Genomic DNA, 21,566 nt, shown 5'->3' on the forward strand with positions numbered 1-21,566 from the left:
TTAAATTAGCTTCCAACTCTTTTAGGATAGATATTCATATTCATCCTAAACAATAATCAGCATGAAGTGGGTGTGGCCTAAAGTGGGCGGGGCTATAGCTCAGGGGGCGGAGTCTTTCCCAGCGCCGGGCTGAGGGGAGTTTCCTCAGAAGCAGAGCTTCACAGAGCTGCAGTCTGTCTGCCATGGCCTGTCTGATGGCCGCCTGGTCTGTGCACAATCCCACTGTGACCAACTCCATCATCATGGTGAGTGCCCCACACACACACACACACACACACACACACACACACACACACACACACACACACACACACACACACACACACACAAGGTTGAACCCGACTTCAGTTCTCTGAGTTTCTGTCTCATCTTGACAGTTTAGCTGTTCAGTTCCTCAGACAGACAGAAACTAATATGAGACAGAATCTGATTTGGTTTTTTCTTATTAATAGTATTTTAGAAATGAAAATAATTTCTAGTAATCAGGATACAGAGCAGTCAGACTGAGCAGAGTTTGAATCGTTGCAGAAGGTTCCTCTGGCAGACTGAGCGCGCTCAGTGGCTCATGGACAGGTTGACCCACCAGAGGACAGGTGTCCACTGTCCACCGCCTGAACACTGCAACACAAATAAACACAAATTAAGACTTTAACCTGAACTGAAACATCAGCAGGTGGGGTTGTGGCTTTTGAGTCGTTAAATCTGGTTTTAGATTAACTCCCAAGTCTCTGATTTATCCGTTTTGTGCTTTTTCTAAATGTTTCTGGCGACATTCTCATAGTGTGCAACATAAAGCTGACCACTAGAGGCAGTGTTAAGGAAATGCGTTTATAGCTCCCATAAGTGCAGAAGTGTTAGTTAGCATAATCTGTCTTTTTTTTAGTCTTCATCTTTGTAGAACGTCTCCACAGTGCGCCCCCTACTGCGGTCTTCCAGCAACAGCAGGGATTGATCACAAAGAGAAGAAGCTAAAGTTAATCTTTGGCTGTAAAAAATCTTTTCCTCTATGTGCCGATTGTTTTTTTCCAGGTGTATGTGATGTTTCGGTTCTCAGGTGCTGATTCAGGTCAGCAACCAGCTCGGTCTGTCCAGCAGTAACCTCCTGGACAGATTAGAGCCTCAAAGCGTCCCACATAAACAGGAGCCTGCTAATCTGAGCGCTCACTGCTCTTCTCCAGCTGACGCACCGACACGTCCTCATGAAGTCTGCACCAACCTCACTTCACGTCTTCCATCCACAACTGGAAGAATTATGTTTGAAGCAGTTTAAAGAAAACCTCTGAATTTCTTTTTAAAATGGCGGCGCTGAACAGACTGAGCTTGAAAGAAACATCTTCTCGCCTGCAGAACACCAACGGGCCCCCCGACCTGATGCTGGACCCCCGGACGGTGTGCGTCTGTTTGGAGGAGGGGACCAACAAGCATCCAAGGGGAACCCAGCAGACACCGCTGCTGCAGAAACACCAGAAGAAGCTGGACGGACCCCTGAAGAAGGTGGACAACACCCTGACAGAGGCCCAGAGGTTCTCCTCGTTACCACGGAGACCAGCTGTCAACATAGAGTTCAAAGATGTCTCTTACTCAATCAGAGAGGGACCCTGGTGGAGGAAAAAAGGTAAGAGTCAAACCTGGCAGAGACGGAAACGCATAACTTTACGGTCAGGATTTACTGACGTTGTCAAGTCTCACCTGTTGACTGTCTGGTTTGGTTCTGGTCAAGTTGGGAGTGACTCCATTGGTCCATTCATCGCTGTGGTTGGCACGCCAATGATGTCATTTTGCGTGTATACCGTTGGGCGGCCAGCTTCTCTCGGTATATTTTCTCGTTGCCTCGTCCAGTTGACGCCGTCAGGACCGATTAAAAGGTTTGGACCTCAAAGTTTGACCATCGTCAACTGCTGTGGTCGCATGATTGGTTCAGATGTTGTTGTTCCAGTCCACTAATGGAGTCTGCTGCCAATCAAACTAGCTTGGCCCAGCTGGTACCACCTCTGGGTGGTTCCTAAAAACAGGGAGGAACTGCGCAGCATCTGCAAATGGAGATGAATCTGGCTAGGCCTGATTGAGGAAGAACCGGTTAATGCCACGTCCATGAAGAAGAGACTTCAGGGAGTCAGTAGAACCGCTCCAGTGACCCAAAGTCAGAGGACTTGGTTTAGTTGTTTGGAGACGAGAGTTGATTACTGATAGTTTGTACCACCGTGGAGGAACCTCAGCAGCCTGGACTGACATTGCCTTCACAGTGGTACCAGACAACGTTCCTCTGAGGAGATCAGCGACCCAGAAGAACCAGCTGCCGCTAAATCAGCAGCTGTTTGACAAAACAGCTGTTGACCCCACCTGTTGACCCCACCTGTTGACCCCCACTTGTTGACCCCACCTGTTGATTCCCACCTATTGACCCCACCTGTTGACTCCCACCTGTTGACTCCCACCTGTTGATCCCCACATGTTGACTCCACCTGTTGACCCCACCTGTTGACCCCATCTGTTGACCCCACCTGTTGACTCCCACCTGTTGACCCCACCTGTTGACTCCCACCTGTTGACCCCCACTTGTTGACCCCACCTATTGACTCCCACCTATTGACCCCTTCTGTTGATCCCCACCTGTTGACCCCACCTGTTGACCCCCACTTGTTGACCCCACCTATTGACTCCCACCTATTGACCCCTTCTGTTGACCCCACCTGTTGACTCCACCTGTTGACCCCACCTGTTGACCCCACCTGTTGACTCCCACCTGTTGATCCCCACCTGTTGACCCCACCTGTTGACCCCCACTTGTTGACCCCACCTATTGACTCCCACCTATTGACCCCTTCTGTTGATCCCCACCTGTTGACCCCACCTGTTGACCCCCACTTGTTGACCCCACCTGTTGACCCCACCTGTTGACCCCATCTGTTGACCCCACCTGTTGACCCCACCTGTTGACCCCCACCTGTTGACCCCCACTTGTTGACCCCATCTGTTGACCCCCACCTGTTGACCCCATCTGTTGACCCCACCTGTTGACCCCACCTGTTGACCCCACCTGTTGACCCCCACCTGTTGACCCCATCTGTTGACCCCACCTGTTGACCCCACCTGTTGACCCCCACCTGTTGACCCCCACTTGTTGACCCCACCTGTTGATCCCCACCTGTTGACCCCCACTTGTTGACCCCCACTTGTTGACCCCACCTGTTGACCCCACCTGTTGACCCCATCTGTTGACCCCACCTGTTGACCCCACCTGTTGACCCCCACCTGTTGACCCCCACTTGTTGACCCCCACTTGTTGATCCCCAGCTGTTGATCCCCACTTTTTCTGTGTTTTTTCAAAGTGTTTCCATTTAGATCATTTATTTTGGTCATTTTATTTATAGCTGAATGGAAACGGAGCTTCTTGGTCAGAGTCATGACGTTCGGTCACTGAGCTGATTCAGATTTATTCATGAGCTCATGCTCGGTGAGCCCAGCATGCAGAGGATGAAGATGATCTGTGTGCTTCATCTCCTCCCTGACCAGGCTGGAGTTCCCTCCTCCAGAGGGTCAGCCATGTTGCTCAGGTCACTGCCGTCACCTCGCTCGGTTAAACCGCGTGGGACAGGACAGCAACCAACACGAGGCTTTCAGCCAGGACCGGCCTGGAGCATCTTAGTGTTGGAGTCTGAACTGACCCGACAGTCCGTCAGCATCCAGACGCCGCGCTGCGTTTCCACCAGATCAGAATGCATCATGGGAGCCTGCAGGCACAGTGAGATGAATTAGACCAAACAAGAACAGCAGATTGAAGCCGTTCAGTCCAATAATCAATAACTCAGTTAATCACGAGACAGATTAAAACAAGCTCAATTGTTTGGTTTATCATTTTTCTCTCTTTCTACCAAGAACTGGATGAAAAGTCTTCAGCCTGTTGTTTTAGTCTCGTCTTTTGAAGGATCATTTTATTTACAGTCTTCATAATCCATTTTATTTGTTGTTTTATTTTGGATATTTAAAACAGTTCCAGCCTAAAATGTCCATTAGAATTTAAAGCTTATTTATTTTTAAGCATAATTATGCTATTATAAGTATTTTGTATAATATATATTATAATTATATCTCAAAACAACAACATTGTCATTTATCACAATAACTTTTGGGACAATTTATCCTCCAGTAGATTTTGTTTCATGACAGGCTGAGTGAACACGACCGGCTCGGACCGGCCGCCTCAGTCGGACCGGCCGCCTCGGTCCGATCGGCCGGATGGTTTGGACCGGCCAGACGGTTCGGACCGGACAGACGGTTCGGACCGGCCGCCTCATTCGGACCGGCCGGACGGTTCGGACCGGCCAGACGGTTCAGACCGGCCAGACGGTTCAGATCAGTCGCCTTGGTCGGACCGGCCAGACGGTTCGGACCGGCCGCCTCATTCGGACCGGCCGCCTCATTCGGACCGGCCGCCTCATTCGGACCGGCCAGACGGTTCGGACCGGACAGACGGTTCAGATCGGCCAGACGGTTCGGACCGGACAGACGGTTCGGATCAGTTGCCTTGGTCGGACCGGCCGGACGGTTCGGACCGGCCGCCTCGTTCGGACCGGCCAGACGGTTCGGATCGGCCGCCTCGTTCGGATCGGCCGCCTCGTTCGGACCGGCCGGACGGTTCGGATCAGTCGCCTTGTTCGGACCGGCCAGACAGTTCGGACCAGACAGACGGTTCGGACCGGCCGCCTCGTTCGGATCGGCCGGACGGCTCATTACAGCTCAGGACTTCCAGTAGCTCAGAGTCCAAAAGCAGCTGTGTTGATTTTCAGTCTAGATTTAAAGAAACTCTCTGAGTTTTGGCTGTTTTGCAGTTTTCTGGAAGTTTGTTCCAGATTTGTGGTGCATAGAAGCTGAAAGCTGCTTCTATGCACCACAATGTGTGAGAGTTGATCTCAGTTCAGAAGAACTTATACAGAGAAACCTTCCATTAGTCTGGTTCTGGTTCTGCTGGAGGGCTCTTCCTGTTGAACCGGAGTTGTTCTTTCCACTGTCGCCCTGTGCTTGTTCAGAGGAGGAACGCTGTAAATCAGACAGTTCAGGTAAATAACCTGACAGCATTAGGAGCAGGAACAAACGGGGATCAGTCTGTGTGATTGGATTGAATTATTTTGATCTGATTACCTGGACCGGTCGCCACACAGAACCGTCTTACTGGAATCTGCTCCACCTCGCAGATCCACACCAGCCGTGATCAGATTATGTTCAGTTTTTTATGTAAATAGAATGAATTGATCTGATTGGACGATATTAGACTGTTGATCTGTGGTCCAACAACAAACTACAACCAGTGGCGCAAAAATTGGGCGCCGTGCTTGAAGAGGCGCCAAAACCAGGATGGGAAAAGTATTCCTAATCTGCATTTTCAGGGAATAATCAAAGATGGGTGGATTTCCGATCTGTTCCAGAGTCTGAGCTCAGAAAGCACGGAGAACCAGCAGGAGACGAAGACGCCACCAGCAGCGGTTTGTTATTGTCCCGGTCCCACTCTGTTGGTGTGTTCCTGCTGGATTAACAGGCTGTAATCTGTTAATCTCACTCAGCATCTCCTGCTGGAAATAGCTGCAGGTCAGATTAAGAAGCTCTGCCACCCACAGCTGAGAGGAATTTCTCTGTGATGAAGGAAAACAACAATCTGATGAGTCTGGAGAGAACCAGAAACCGCTAACGCTGAGTTGATCCAACTGTCAGATTATAATCTGAGTGGGCTTTATTAAGTCTTCTGATTATTAGAAGACTCTTTCTGAGCAGCGGTGACTGTAAAACCCAGAATGTGAACAGAAACGTTGGGATTGAGTTTCAGCTTTTCAGAGCAGAACAAAGCAGAGCAGAGTGTCTGGATCTGAGCAGCGATACGCCGCATCACCCGCCTGGAAACGCCTGGAAACCCGCCTGGAAACCTGCCTGGAAACCCGCCGCGTCACCCACCTGGAAACGCCTGGAAACCTGCCTGGAAAACCGCCTGGAAACCCACCTGGAAACCCGCCTGGAAACCTGCCTGGAAACCCGCCTGCACGGCTTTCAGCTGCATTTCAAACGCCGATGCTTTCACCGATCCAGGATGATTGCAAAAGTTTAGACAACAGAGATTTATACAGGAATTACATCACTGCAGTTTGTTACTTGGTTTAAAGGGCAGAATTATGTGTTTTCCAGCCACAAAGTGCAACTTCATAGTACAGTTGAGTAACTATATCACCTCAAAATTCTGTGTACATCAAATATGACTTAAGAGAAATATTACTTCCTGCTTTAACGCCTTTAAATTGGGCCTCTGTCTCTTTAAAAACTCCTGCTCTTTCTGGAGCTCCACCTCCAGGAAGTCATCCCAACATGGCTGCTCTATTAACCCTTTAACAACGTTTTTACCAGCAACGCTAAGATCAGCAGTTCCACCAAGTGTTTTCTATTAATGTGCTAATGTTTGCTAATTGCTGCTGGCTAGTCTGCAGGAGCTAAGTGGGGGAGGAGCTGCGCCTCAGAGGCGGGGCTAAGTCCACCCACTGTACATCTGAATGGTTAGTCCTAATTGAACTGGAATATAAATGTCTAAGTTCTTACAGGTTGAAGTGGTTAAATATTGAAATGAAAAGAGAAACAGAGATTCAGACTCTTGGAAGTCGAGTCGGCAACCAGGGAGCTGAAAATCTCTGTTCCTGCACATTAACAGAGTAAATGAATTGTAAGTCGTAGCACTTTGACCTGCCAGGTCAACAAGTCAAACTTCAAAACAAACTTATGAATAAAACATCCTGTTAAAAGGTGCAAGTCACTCCTGAGACTCCATCATTACATTTTATTAAACACTGTAAACTTTAAAGTTTAAAGTAATCAGAAGGTCGAATGTGACGTTCTGAATACTGACGCCATTTTTTAGTAAAAAATGATAAATAATGTTAGGACTTTTGAAGTCAAAGGGCTTCATACAACATTCACCCATTCAAACAGCTGCTCTGGGTCAGGCTGACAGCAGCAGTGACCACAGCGAGTCTCTGACCGGCAGCGTTTCTCCCCCACTGTCTTCACGTTGCTCCTTTCTGGTCTCGCTCTGATCCGCTCTGCCTGATCTTCCTGTCTCGTCTCCGTCTTCTTGGCTTTGCTTTGCTTCTTTCTCTTGTCCAGTCAGACCAGCTGAATCTCCTGGATGACCCCTGATTTGACCCCTGGTCTGACAGGCTGAGCTGCTCACCGATGATGTTTGAACTGAACAGTTTTCTGTTTTATACATTCAGTTGAGTGGTGAAGGTCTTCTGCGGGTTTTCCTGACAGGTTTCATGTAAATGTTCTTGGATTATCTAATCACCTCACCCCGTTGACCTGTTACCACGGCAACCAAACCCTGCTGAGATGCAGAGCAGCTTCGGTTTCTTCGCGTGTAGAAGAAGGGATCTGTGAGTGAAGCATCTTTAGAGGAGAAATCTGAGAAAGTCGGGTTGTTTCTCACAACCTGACAGAAACATTTCTCAGAGTTTTTCTAAAAATTGAATCTCTGATCTGCGTTCAGCAGCAGGAAACTCGTCTCACTGCGAATCCCTGGCTGCTGCTGCCGGTTTTGTTCTGCGACTCTGGAATAAAGGTCGGCACAGATCGTATTTCTCTGGAAGCAGCGGTTAAGCTCTTTGTTTCTGTTGTGGGTAAACCCTCCTGGTTTCAGTGGGAACATTCCTCACCTGCTCAGGTGTGAATAAAGCTGAAACGGGCGTTTCCTCTGGTTCCATCTGTACGTCCCAAACTTTTCATGGCTTTTCTCTCATCCGCTCACATCTTCCTCAGACTGACTCAGGTCTTGAACTGTTGTTTTTTCTAGAGTTAGAACCTGATGAGACCTGAACCGGATCGGTTCTGCCCCAAACGGCACACATTCAAATTAAAATAGTAAAATAAAAAATCCATTGCTACCCAATAGCTTAGTACAAATCGTTCAGCCAAGTGATTTGAATTCAAATGAAGATTTAAATTCAATTGAGAGTATCAGACGAAAACAAAGGTTGAGCGGCAAAAGCCTTTCCTCTGCCTACATGCCCCAGAATGCTTTGCGGTTCTGGATGGAAGTTAACATTCTATCAGATGTATTTCTATTGATCACGGCTCTGTCCTGATAGATATCGTTGTTTTATTGTCCTACTAGGAACGTAGAGTGCATTCACACCGGTTCTGTTTACTCCGCTTTAATCAAACTCCAGTCCGTTTGACTAGAAAGTCCGGTTTGCTTGGGGAAGTGTGAATTCGTAAACGAACCGATCCAGTGACCTCTGGTCCTCCAGACCTCGGTCTGGGTTTGGTTGAAGTGAATTCTGGTTCGGTTTGAATGTGAACGCCAAGTGGACCACAGACCGCTCCAAAAGCAGGAAGTGGACTACAGCACAGGGCATTCTGGGTAAATACAACCAAAGCTAACATACTAGCCTAGCGCTAGCAGGAGAAATGTCTCCTGGTCTTTAGCCAAAGACTAAAGAGAAATCTTCCAACCGCTAAAATCCTCCATCTTGTTTCCATCTGGTGAAGAAGGAAGTTGCTCTCAGTGTCTTCAGAGGTTTTTGTGACGTTTCCTTCAGTGGTTCTTGGTGCAGCGCCCCCACAGGCAAACAGCCAATCAAGAACAGGGAAGTACTCTGTAGTACCACCACAGTACAGGGTGTAGTATTCTCTGTTTTATGGGTTTTGTACCAGTCGTAGCGTGGTGTACAGGTTCTGGTGCTGCTGCAGAGGTTACTGTCGGCCAGCGGAGATTTAATCCCGTTCTCAGATTAAACATGATAATCCCATTAAGGAGTGTTTAGACTCCATCAGCAGATAAACTGCAGAGGTTACTGAAGATCATCTTCATCGTTGTTCTATTCGGGTTTTAGATTAATGAGATGGATGGATGGATGGATGGATGGATGGATGGATGGATGGATGGATGGATGGATGGATGGATGGATGGATGGATGGATGGATGGATGGATGGATGGATGGATGGATGGATGGATGGATGGATGGATGGATGGATGGATGGATGGATGGGTTCTGAAATGAACTTTTCTGTTTATTTTTGTGCGTTTTGACCTTTAACCCCTCCAGTTGTCTGGTTTGGTTCAGAAGCAGATCTTGTCCTCTCGTCTGATGAACTCTCCAGCCAATCAGAGCTCGGCTGGTGGAGTGGAACCGCTGAGCCCAGTCAGAGGGGAAGCGGTGTGAAACCGGAGCCGGCCTGCAGGACAAAGAGCCGCTCTGGGTGCTGCTGGGAACCGGCAGATTCATTGTTCCGCCTCGTTTCAGGTTACAAAACTCTGCTCAAAGCCATCTCTGGGAAATTTACCAGCGGGGACCTGGTGGCCATCATGGGGCCCTCAGGAGCCGGGAAGTCTACGCTCATGAATATCCTGGCGGGATACAGGTGAGCAGGAGGCTCTTCCTGCACACGCCCTGTGGCGGTCCGAGTTTTCCCAAAGCGTTTCAGACTCACCGAGTCCTTCCAACAGGGAGACGGGGATGAAGGGCGAGATCCTGATCAACGGTCAACCCAGGGACCTGCGCTCTTTCCGGAAGGTTTCCTGCTACATCATGCAGGACGACATGCTGCTGCCGCACCTCACCGTGCAGGAGGCCATGATGGTAGGAGCAACCACAGCCACAGCTTCCCAGAGTCAAAATAATACAAATTATTACTGTATTTCTTTTTTCATTGTTTTCTATTTGGAACAGACCTTCAGTTGTTTTTTAGAAAAAGTTGACAAAAACAACACGTTTTATGATTTATTTAACATTTTTCTAATATTGACTAATGGTGAAAAAGCTAAAACCCTCCAGTTGATCTGAAATTCAACCAAACAAAAGAACATTTCCGGTCTCAGCGATGAAGCCGGTACAGTCCCCGTCCCTCTCTGCTGAGCTGAAACGGGTTTCCAGTTCAGGTCTGGAGGTGAAATCTGTGTGTTTCTGCAGGTTTCAGCCAACCTGAAGCTGCAGGAGAAGGTGGAGGCTCGGAGGGAGATGGTGGGTTTCGGCTTCAAACAGCTTCACTGCTCCAACTCTGCCTCAGAATCTGAGCAGCAGGTCTGCTTCTGTTCAGGTCCAGGAGATCCTGACAGCTCTGGGTCTGCTGGACTGTGCTAAAACCAGAACCTCCCACCTGTCCGGAGGCCAGAGGAAGAGGCTGGCCATCGCTCTGGAGCTTGTCAACAATCCTCCGGTGATGTTCTTTGACGAACCCACCAGGTGAGCTGAAGGTTCCTCAGATGGATTTATTAACCAGTTCTCTTCAATTTATTTTGAATTTCCAGTTTTTATGGTTAGTTAAATTATTAGTGAACGTCCATCTGGTTCTGTTGATTTCTTTGAGCAGAAGCTTGAACTGTTTGGATCACGAGGAACTTCAGATTGTCTTTTTTGAGAAAACACTGACCTTCGTTCCTGCGTCTGTTTGCGTTCCAGCGGTTTGGACAGTTCGTCTTGTTTCCAAGTCGTCTCTCTTCTCAAAGCTCTGGCTCGAGGAGGACGGACGGTCATCTGCACCATCCACCAACCCAGCGCCAAACTCTTTGAGCTGTTTGACAAGGCAAGATGAGGAGGACAAATTCACCGACTCAATACACCATTTAGATGCAGACACTAAGACCCACTTTCACTAACACTTTCCTAAGTCCAGCACTGCTTTAAGACCCAACTTTCATCTGAGAACCAACACCACCCTAACGCCCAATATGTCCCCAAGACCCGACACTTCCCAAAGACCCGACACTTCCCCAAGACCCGACACTTCCCCAAGACCCGACACTTCCCCAAGACCCGACACTTCCCAAAGACCCGACACTTCCCCAAGACCCGACACTTCCCAAAGACCCGACACTTCCCAAAGACCCGACACTTCCCAAAGACCCGACACTTCCCAAAGACCCAATACTTCCCAAAGACCCAACACTTCCCAGAGACCCGACACTTCCCCAAGACCCGACACTTCCCAAAGACCCGACACTTTCCTAAGACCCAATACTTCCCAGAGACCCAGTACTTCCCAAAGACCCAACACTTCCCGAAGACCCGACACTTCCCAAAGACCCGACACTTCCCAAAGAGCCAATACTTCCCAGAGACCCAATACTTCCCGAAGACCCAGCACTTCCCGAAGACCCAACACTTCCCAAAGACCCAACACTTCCCAGAGACCCAACACTTCCCAAAGACCCAACACTTCCCAGAGACCCAACACTTCCCAAAGACCCAACACTTCCCGAAGACCCAACACTTCCCAAAGACCCAACACTTCCCAGAGACCCAACACTTCCCAAAGACCCAACACTTCCCCAAGACCCTACACTTCCCAAAGACCCTACACTTCCCAAAGACCCGACACTTCGCAGAGACCCAATACTTCCCAAAGACCCAACACTTCCCAGAGACCCAATACTTCCCAAAGACCAACATTTCCCTTAAAGCTAACACTTTCCTAAGACTTAACACCAGCCTAAGTTGCAACATCACTTTCAGACCCAACACCACTCTAATACCAACACCAAACAGAGAAAACAGGGGAAAAAATGTTAGAGTTATGTTTAAATTAGGATTTAGGGAAGGAGAACAAAGAGGTTAGCCTGAAGGCAGACGCTGTTCTGTAAGGCCCATATAAAGTTTGGTCTACTAGGTGGTGCCACTAACTTCCTTCTTTTGCTTTATTGAATTTTTTTTCCATTTTTTAAACTTTGCATCAAATGACCAAGAAACTCTGAGTTTTTTTGCACATAAATAAAACACATTTCATCCATCCATCCATTTTCTAACACCCTTGTCCCTAGTGGGGTTGGGAGGGGTGCTGGTGCCCATCTCCAGTGAGAGAACATTTCGGGCGAGAGGCGGGTACACCCTGGACAGGTCACTAGTCTCTCACAAAAACACATTTCAATAAGTGTCTGAATATTGTTTATGAACTGATTTGCTGTGAGTAGAGGTTCTGACCTGCCTGGACTCTGTCTGTGTGTTACAGCTCTATGTGCTGAGTCAGGGTCAGTGCATCTACAGGGGGAAGGTGTCCAGTCTGGTTCCGTACCTGCAGGAACTCGGACTGAACTGTCCGACCTACCACAACCCGGCCGACTTCAGTGAGAACACCAACAGTCACAGCATGAATCCCTTTCCAAGACCCATTATACTGTATAGACAGCAGAAAGAGAATCTCAGTTTGGACCTGAGGAGAAGGAATCAGAACAGTTCTGGCCTACTGTCCGATGCTTGACAACTTTGTTTACCTTGGAGGCAATGTGTTGTTCACCTCAGATAAACTTTTTGGCAGGTATTGGAAAGCAGACCTTGATGTTCTTCTAACTTTAAGAATTTTGTCCTTGCATATTGAGGTGCCTGGGTGGAAGACATCTTGCCTATTACTGGTGCTGAGGTCTGGTAGCTAGCTAAATAACCAAGTACAAAAACTAGTTGACGAGATCTACCACGGTTTTCTGAAGGTAGAACCGTGATATTGTCTTGGTTGACTTATCTGAGTTTTGCATAGAGGTTAGACTTTGGCCTGGCAGACTGGGATGGTCTTACTGGCTTTATCTTTGGTGGGATCTCCATTCTCAACCCTCTGCTCCTACTGCAGCTGCCTGGCTCCCAGTATCCTGAGATACTTAACATGTTTGAAGAGTTCAACACAGAATAACTGCTTCTCCTCACTAAAGGACGTCAGTTCAGATGTTTCTGCTAAAGGTTCCCTAACTAGCAGCTGTTTTTGTAAATGTCCTACAAGTCAGAAGCTTTGGGAAATGATAGACTGGAGAATCCAGAGGCAGGTTTGATCATCTCTGATTATAAGATTCAGTCCTGATTTTAAACCAAAATCACTCCAAATGCTTTCTGCAGCAAGATAGTCATTGGCTAACTATAGCTACTCCATGTAGCCAGTGGTGGGCACACCTCTGCTAATCCACAATAGCAGAGATAAATTTTTTTTACTGCTTTAGCATTTTGGCTAACTTAGAAAACATTTAGGCCTCTTAGCTTCCCCTAAAATGACTTTTTCCAGATAAATTAAAACATTAACTTACTTGTCTTCTCTGCAGTCATGGAGGTGGCGTCCGGGGAGTACGGGGACCAGATGGTGAGACTGGTGAAGGCGGTTCAGGATAGGAAGTCTGAGGAAGAGCATCAGACGGAGCTGAACGGAGACGCCAACCTGCATCCGCTCCTCTGGCAGGAGGTAGAAACCAAAGGAGAGGAATAATCAGGCGGTGGAATGAGATCAGATTCTGTCGGCTGAATGTTTCTGCTCCTGATAGGAGAGCTCTTCGTCTGAAGGTTGCCACAGCTTCTCAGCCAGCTGCAAGACTCAGTTCTGCATCCTGTTCAGGCGGACGTTCCTCAGCATCCTCCGCGACTCGGTGAGGAAACTTCTCACCGACTCAGATTTTATGATGGTCTGACTTTCACTTAAATTAGCATTTAGGGAACAAACAGGTTAGCTGATTCCACACCAGAGGTTCCTCCTTCTGAATATAAAACAAAACCTGAGTTTTCATTTTTCCTTTAACAGAAATTAATGTTTAAAGTAGCCGTGTCATGCAAGATCAACTTTTCTTTTAGTTTTCCATCATGTTGTAATGTTTTTCCCTCAACAAAGATAAACCTGGAGTGCTGTCTTGATTTTTTCTTGCATGTTTGAGAAAACCTTTAATCTCCGCAGCTCCTCCCCCTCTCAGCTCCTTCAGACTAGCCAGCAGCAATTAGCAAAGAGCTGTTGGAACTGCTGAGCTCATTACAGGAGCTACTGCTCAGTGAAGTGCTGGGAAAACATTGGTGAAGGGTTAATAGAGGAGCCATGTTGGGAGGCGGAGCTTCAGGAAGAGCAGGAGCTTCTTAAAGAGACAGAAACCCAAGTTCAGGGCGTGAAATCAGGAAGTAAAATTTCTTTTAAGTCATGTTTGATATATCTATGACAACCAGTTATTATCCTATAAACTGGTAAACATAATGCTGCCCCTTTGACCTTTCAATGTTTGATGATAATCCAGGATAAATGTCCAAACATCAGTGGAAAAATGATAGAAAAGGTTGCAGGTTTATTTTTATACAGCCATAAATTCTGCCGTTTTAACACGTTCAAAAGCATCTGGACTCAGCAGCAGCTGCTTCACATTTCATGTTATGTAGATTTTCAGTTTTATGACCGGCTGATTGTGCCTGGTGTCTGTGATTGGCTGAGCAGGTGCTGACCCACCTCAGGATCTCCTCTCACATCGGGATCGGGGTTCTGATCGGCCTCTTGTACCTGGGCATCGGCAACGAAGCCAAGAAGGTTCTGAGCAACTCGGGCTTCCTCTTCTTCTCCATGCTGTTCCTCATGTTCGCTGCTCTCATGCCCACAGTGCTCACCTGTGAGTCGCCGGGTCCAGTCTGCAGAAGAAGAACCAGAGAAACTGGTTCCTCCAGCAGGAACCAGGAGCAGCAGGTTCTTATCCTCCATGTTTCTGTCTTCTCATGCTCAGTTCCTCTGGAGTTGGGCGTTTTCCTGAGGGAACACCTGAACTACTGGTACAGTTTGAAGGCGTACTACCTGGCGAAGACCATGGCCGACCTCCCCTTCCAGGTAACTCGCAGCAGCAGACGCTCATCTAGGTGTTTCTCAACCTGACCGGAAAAACCAACAGAAACGCTTTTTCTTCCAATCCCACTTGCTTTGAAATAATTTAACCCAGTGTTTCTACAAATTTGGTGTCAATGAGCGCTGTTGTGTTTGTGCCGCAAACATTTTAAAGATCTTAATGAAAGGCTTCCAGAGGTAAGATCTTTAAACTGAAAGCGGTATAAACAAAAACTTTTGCTGCACAAACGTTTGACACCAATTTCTTTAGATTTTAAGGAGGTTGGTGGCGCAGCTTCACTCAGAGAAAGTCTGGATACTTTAGGTAGCTGAACGGCCTGAATAAAGGGGTGGTCTTCCTGGCAGGTGGTCTTCCCGGTGGTCTACTGCAGCATTGTTTACTGGATGACGGCTCAGCCTCCGGACGCCGGCCGGTTCTTCCTCTTCCTGTCTCTGGGGGTCCTTACGTCTCTGGTGGCTCAGAGTCTGGGTCTGCTGATCGGCGCCGCCTCCACCTCCCTGCAGGTCGCTTCTCTGCCCTCCTGTCTGCGCCGTTTGGTGCGTTTCCATGGAGACCGCGCTCAGGTGTGCTCGTTTACTGCAGGTGGCGACGTTTGTGGGACCCGTCACGGCGATCCCAGTCCTGTTGTTCTCTGGGTTCTTCGTCAGCTTCGACACCATCCCCTGGTACCTGCAGTGGATGTCTTACATCTCCTACGTCAGGTGGGGGCGCTGTTGACAAAAATAACTTTATATTTCATGTTTCAGGACTCAACACCAAAAACTCTCAGACAGTTCCCACACAAAGAACAGAACATTCAGGATGTTACAGTTTTATGTTTTTAGGCTTGAGTTTTATTTTACGATTATTAAGTGATCGCTGTGGTAGATTAGCTAACACTGCTACTAGCTAAGCTAACACTGTGGCGGTAGATTAGCTCATTTAAACACCTGCTCTACTGATGGTGTCAGAGTTGGTGTTTAGGTTGCCTTTTTTTTTCATTTATTTTTAACTGAACTAAAACACTGAACTCCACAGCACATCCATATGTTACGGTTGTCAAAGTCAAGCTAGCATAGCCGGCCTACTTCTATCTCCATCATTGTTTTTCTTAATTAAAACTTTTTCCTGACCTTGTTATCTGGTTGTCATAGTGTTGACAATTAGTAGTAAAGCATTGTGTTCCTTTATCTTTTGTATATCAGGTGTATATTTAAGATTTGACGCGTTATGCTAAAACCAAAGCCAATCATCGTCAGTGCTGCTGTGTTTCAGGTACGGCTTTGAGGGTGCCATCTTGTCCATCTACGGAATGGACCGACCGGATCTTCACTGCGACGAAGACGACGCGTGTCACTTCCAGAAGTCCGAGGCCATCCTGAAGGAGCTGGACATGCTGGACGCCAAACTCTACTTGGACTTCATCGTCCTCGCCATCTTCTTCTTCTCTCTGCGGATCATTGCCTACTTCGTCCTGCGCTACAAGATCAGCTCTGAGAGGTAGACCGGAACCAGAAACAGGAGGGGACCGGACCCGACCTGTTGGCCTGCGTTTGGACTCCGCTGAGGAGACGCTGGTCCGGTTTGGGTTCTGCAGGGACCGGAGCGGGTCTCCTGGTTTCTGAAGGTGTTACTGTGCCACAGCCTGGACTCTTCAGAATAAATGCCTCTCTGAACTGAGACTGTGATCCGGAGAGTTTCTCTGAGATTTTAGTGAATTATGGGTAAGTCTGTGACCAGAGAAGTGTGGACTCACGCTAACTGTCTCAGAAATAAACGTGTCTCACGTCCAGAGTCTTCATTCTTTTTCTCCGTGAAGTTTTGCCCTGCTGGATGTGGAGTTTGCTGAGCATCAGCATCTTTTCACTGGTTTGGGTTGAAATTTGTCCTCCGGTCAAGTTGCCACACAAATCTACTGAAGGGGCTGCAAATACCTGTTCAGATCTTTAATAACTCCATCTCTCCATGGCTGCTTGTTAAATCCAGATTAAAGATTTCATCAAGTTGATGGTTAATAAATACATTTCAGGATATAAAATACAGCTATAGCTTTTGTAAAGATTTAATTTAAAATCTTCTGAATCATCATCGTGACGCCAAACCTATTTGGAATGAATCAAGCTAAGCTGCAGTATGTTCCTTTGACCAGCAGGTGGAGATGTTTGCCTTCAGAAGATGAAACTGACAATTTTGGGTGATTTTCCGCCCCCTGGTGGCTGAACGCCGTCAGCGCATGTCCGTGTATGTTCATCAGTTACTGTTATTCTCTTCTATCTCCTCATTTTCTGCTCCATGATTTAGTTTTTATATTTTCCTCCTTAGAACAAGTTCTAAATTACTTTCCTGTAAATAACAATTATATATCCGATAATCTGATTAAAACTGTATATGTACATATCAAATAAATAAATTTTCTTCTCAGTATAGTTTGACGGCCCAATTTTTATTATTTCATATATAAATAAAATGTTTGAATCTACTTAAAATTTTAATCAATCATATATGGAATATTTCTGAGAACAAAGAGATTAAATAAATGTATGATGTTCTGCAGCACATGACCATAAGGAAAACATATATATGAGACGTTAGTAAAGGTTTAAATTATAACAAATAACAAAACAAATAGAAAAGGTTAGATAAGAGCTGAGCTGGGATGGTTGGGATTTTTATTCAGGAAGTCTGACAGTTTTAATTACCTTAATCAGCTTTACGGTTTTCAACTTTTTTTGTTTTATTTTTACCCCCACAAATTAAGCTTTTCATCAAAATTTGTTTTAAAAATTGTAAGAGAAATATTTAATAGAGAATATTACCACTGGAGTTCAGCAGTTTATTTCTTGGTTAGCTTTAAGCACTTGGATCTTTAGTTTAGTTTAACAGTAGTCTGTCTGTCTTCATCCCTTCATTAAAAATCTTAAATTAAATGAGATGTATTCCTTTTTCAGCAGTCATCTATCAGCCAATCAGAGGAGACGTTGGCGCTGGAGCATCAAGCCCCGCCTACTTTGTATGCAGCGTGAAGGGGAGGCTGTAGTCGGCCATTTCACAAAAGAGCGATGGATTCAACACAACTTTTAAAATATGTGATGAAAAAAAACCATCATTCTCCAACCACTTCCTGTTGTCTTTGTCGTTTCCGCCAGTAGTAACATCCGGCTGTTGATCATGTGACTCGTGATGTGAAAAACTGCAAAAATTAATCTGCAAAACTGCTGATTTATTTTGGAGTTTAGCAAAAATAAATCAGCTTTGATACAGCTGAAAAAAACAAACAAACACTTCATTTCAATTCAAAACCGTTATTAAAAAATTAGTTTTTCTGAAATTGCCGTGTTTCTATCAAGCAAATTTATTTTCGTAATTTCTATTCATGCAATTTTATGGTTAACAGAAATGAAGATAGGGTTAATCACACCTGAGAGTTTTTCAGTCAGAAGAAAACAGTTGAAACTATTTCCAGATTATTAAAAATAAATAAATAAATCAGATTCAGCATCAAAAGCAGAAACTTGTTTGGAGAAGTTGCGTCATTCCAGCTGGATCTTGATCCCAGAGGAAGTCGAGCTGCTCCCGTCTTTCCCTCTGAAGCGGACAGAGCAGCAACATGTCCGTCTGTCCTCCGGGGTTCAGGACATTAACCACGTCCCCGCAGACTCACAGGGGAAACAGCTCACTTTGTTTACAGGCGCAGTGAAAATTACATTTAAAACTTTCAGCCAAACTAAAAACAAATAAAGTGAAGTTTTTCTTTTGATTGTTCCTGTTCCTGCAGGACTTTCTGTTTTTATTATAGATTAATTTACTTTTCACTTTTTCACTTATTCAGTTATACTCAGTTTTTACAGATAATTTGATCATTTTTATTGTTAAATGTTACTCATTTTTAGTTAAGGTTTTATAAGTTATTGTCGCAGTTTGAGTTTTTCCATCATTAGGTGCAGAATTCAAAAATGTCAAAATATTATTGTGATTATATTTACATCGATTGGGATCAATACTCAACAGAAGAAACCATTTTCAAAAACTGTAATTAATTATGTAACAACAAACAAACAAACAGCCGTTTTCTCTTTTGCTGTCGCTGTTTTGAGGACAGTCAAAAATCTTTCGTCCATAATTTGCTGACAGTTCACGTAAAAACATGAAACAAATAATTAAATTAGAATTTCAGCATGTTTGTTTTATAAACTCACAAAATAGGATCAGTTAGTTATATTTTTCCCCTAGCAGTCAGTTTTTATGTATTTAAGTTTTTCATAATTTCGTAAATTCACGCAAAATCAAAATTTCCACACATTTCCGATGCTAATAATTAGGAGACATAATTGGAAGTTTATTGCAAGTTTTCTGCAAAAATGGTAAAAAAATAAAATAAAATAAAAAATAACGTTCAGTAATACCAACTCCCACCAGCAGGTGACGGTGTTTCTTACTTCTGCTTTTCTTGATGTTCCGTTATGATGTGGTGAGTAATAAAGAGAAATCTACTTAAGTTCTTTAAAGAATAGAAATGTTTTTATTTCCAATCTGGTTTCCTCTCTGAGTTTAGAAAAAAATATCACAAAATGATGTACAAATATTTGAAATTTTTTAAAGAGTATTACTGATTTTGTTTGCAAAATAAACAAAAAAATCACAACAACATGGAGGAGCCGTTGAACAGAGACAGAGAATCCATCCATCAACATTAGGAGCGTTCACCTGAACAGTTCATTTACAAATATAGTTTTTAATTTGCTGCTAAAGACATTTTATGCACTCATTTTACACCAAAACAAAAGTCTCGTTAATATTTTGTTGAACTGCCTTAAGCTTTTTTATTGCTCTCATGTAATATCAAAACTTTATGAGATGCTTAATTTTGGATTTTCATTTTTTGTTATCACACTGCCAACCACTCTTTTTCCTTCCACTTAACTTTCTATGACTCTCCAATACATTTTTACTCTCTACAAGTTGTAGTTAACAAAATTACAGGAAGTAAAGGCTTAAATATTTCTCTCTACGGAAGCCTGACTTTCAGAAACGGGTGACAGAGTCAAACTTTTTGCGACTTTCAGCTGCTGTGAAATCTTCATGACAGAAACAGCAGAAAAACACGAAACCAGGCCAACAACAGAGATTTCAACTCAGTTTATCTCAACTGACAGACGGTAAAAGCAGCTTTAGTTTATAAAACACTTGTTCAAAGAATCCAGCAAAAAGCACAAAATATTACAAAGTACTTTAGTTTCCAGAGCAAAAGTCTTAGTTCACCTGAAATAAGAGAAAAGTAACTTTTCAGCTGCTTGTTTTAAGTAAATAATTTTTTAAGGTTGACATTTTAGATCCACTGGCAGATGATTTCATTTTTATGGGGAAACGTCTTGATGTAAGTGAAATAATCAAACAGTGGAACCAATAATTTTAAAACATGAATTATTGACCTAAAAGAAGCTCCTGCTGAAAAGTTACTTTAAGTTCGTTTTCTCTGATTCCCGTTTGCACAATAATTTATTGTTTATCAAAAACTGGATGATGATGAAAGTCTTCAGTCTGATGCTTCTGTCTCAGGTTTGTTAAAGGATCATTTTTACAGAGACTCTGATTCTTTTATTTGTTGTTTTGTTTATTTATTTTGGGTATTTTTAATATTTTTCATATCCAGTGTTACATGTTCATTGGAATTTAAAGTTAATTATCTTTGAGGATCCAATCAGCATCTTATGACTTGAAAATGGTTTAAAAGCAGCAATATTATCATTTATTGCAATAACTTTATCGTCCAGCTAAATCTGTAATCATCAGATCAAGTTTCAGTCTCAACACATTTGGGCTGGAAACCAGAACCGTTCAGTGTTTTTGCGGTGCAGGAAGCTCAGCTCGACCCAGAACCAGCCGCTTGCTGAAGCTGCGGATCTTTGACAGGTTGAGTCCGTACAGCAGAGGGTTGAGCAGCGGCTGGCAGGTCAGGAAGTAGAGCGACAGAACAACCCGCAGCGCCCCGGGAACCGCGCTCACGTCCAGCCTGCTCTGAAACAGGTCAAAGAAACACGCGAAGGAGAAGTTCAGGATGGAGGCCAGGTGAGGCGCGCAGGTGCTCAGCGCTTTCTGCCGGGTCTGCTTGGACCCAGAGAAACACACTTTCAGGATCTCAGCATATGAATAAAGGATTAAGACGATAATCCCCAGGATTATGGTGAACATGTAAACTATTCCTCCAACGTTGCTGGCTGTGGTGGCGGCGCAGGCCAGCTTGACGATGGAGTGGTTGTGACAGTAGATTTTATGGATGACGTTTCCGCAGAGCTGCAGAGAGACGGTCATTAATATTCCTGCCACAGATTCAAGGAGAGGGAAGAGCCAGGTGAGCGCGACCAGCCCGGCGATCCGGGACGGCGTCATCAGGGCGCGGTACTGCAGGGGGCGGCAGATGGCCAGGTATCTGTCGTACGACATGATGGCCAGGTTGCAGAACTCGATGTGAGCGTAGGTGTAAACACAGTAGATCTGCAGGAAGCAGAGCGGAGCAGGAATGATGTGAACGTCAGAGAGGATCTGGACCAGCAGGAAGGGGAACAAACCCAAACTGCCGTACAGTTCGTTCACGAACAGGCTGCAGAGGAACAGGAACATGGGTTCATGTAAGCTCCGGTTCACACAGATCACCGCGATCAGCAGGACGTTGGAGACGATGATCAGGACATACAGACACAGAACAACAGTGAAATACAAATAGTTCAGAACATCAGAGTGAAAGTAGGCAGTTAGTGTGAAAAACAAAACCTCTGTGGAGTTAATCATCATCATCCTGCTTCACGGTAAATCAGACAGAAAACATGATCCGTGTTTCACATTTCACTCCTGCACAGAGTCAAATCGTCCATGTGGAGCAGCTGCAGAACAGAACCAGCTCCGTCTGCACAGCGCCACGCAGCCTGACGCTCTACTTATAGCTGCAGCCCTTCAGAGAAACCGCCCCGCTGACCAGTCAGCATCATCACCGTCTCACCTGGT

General features: G+C 45.4%; 2 protein-coding genes across 2 annotated transcripts; one reads left to right on the plus strand and one right to left on the minus strand.

Annotated features, from left to right (window-relative positions):
- Positions 1–136: 136 nt before the first annotated feature.
- Positions 137–16,988, plus strand: abcg1 (ATP-binding cassette, sub-family G (WHITE), member 1). The gene is made up of 15 exons (XM_008426771.3): positions 137–245; positions 1,348–1,615; positions 9,277–9,394; positions 9,480–9,612; positions 9,943–9,993; positions 10,070–10,215; positions 10,432–10,555; positions 11,978–12,092; positions 13,050–13,186; positions 13,266–13,367; positions 14,192–14,360; positions 14,472–14,572; positions 14,933–15,091; positions 15,171–15,289; positions 15,843–16,988. Exons 1-15 carry the CDS (start codon positions 183–185, stop codon positions 16,069–16,071), a joined length of 2,034 nt encoding a protein of 677 aa, XP_008424993.1. The 5' UTR covers positions 137–182; the 3' UTR covers positions 16,072–16,988.
- Positions 16,989–18,910: 1,922 nt separating this feature from the next.
- On the minus strand, positions 18,911–21,460 carry LOC103475275 (olfactory receptor 5BS1-like). The gene has a single exon (XM_008426768.3). It carries the CDS (start codon positions 21,357–21,359, stop codon positions 20,403–20,405), a length of 957 nt encoding a protein of 318 aa, XP_008424990.1. The 5' UTR covers positions 21,360–21,460; the 3' UTR covers positions 18,911–20,402.
- Between the last annotated feature and the right edge of the window lie 106 nt (positions 21,461–21,566).

Source organism: Poecilia reticulata, chromosome 13, assembly GCF_904066995.2.
Source record: "Poecilia reticulata chromosome 13, P_reticulata-male-v2, whole genome shotgun sequence".
NCBI classification, from domain to species: domain Eukaryota; kingdom Metazoa; phylum Chordata; class Actinopteri; order Cyprinodontiformes; family Poeciliidae; genus Poecilia; species Poecilia reticulata.

What these genes read in the sequence shown, in the direction of transcription:
- LOC103475275 (XM_008426768.3), bottom strand. Translation starts at nt 21,359, where the DNA reads ATGATGATGATTAACTCCACAGAGGTTTTGTTTTTCACACTAACTGCC.
- abcg1 (XM_008426771.3), top strand. Translation starts at nt 183, where the DNA reads ATGGCCTGTCTGATGGCCGCCTGGTCTGTGCACAATCCCACTGTGACC. An exon ending in ACCCTGGTGGAGGAAAAAAG is followed by an intron (nt 1,616 to 9,276) that starts GTAAGAGTCAAA and finishes GCCTCGTTTCAG; the next exon opens with GTTACAAAACTCTGCTCAAA. An exon ending in CCACAACCCGGCCGACTTCA is followed by an intron (nt 12,093 to 13,049) that starts GTGAGAACACCA and finishes TCTTCTCTGCAG; the next exon opens with TCATGGAGGTGGCGTCCGGG.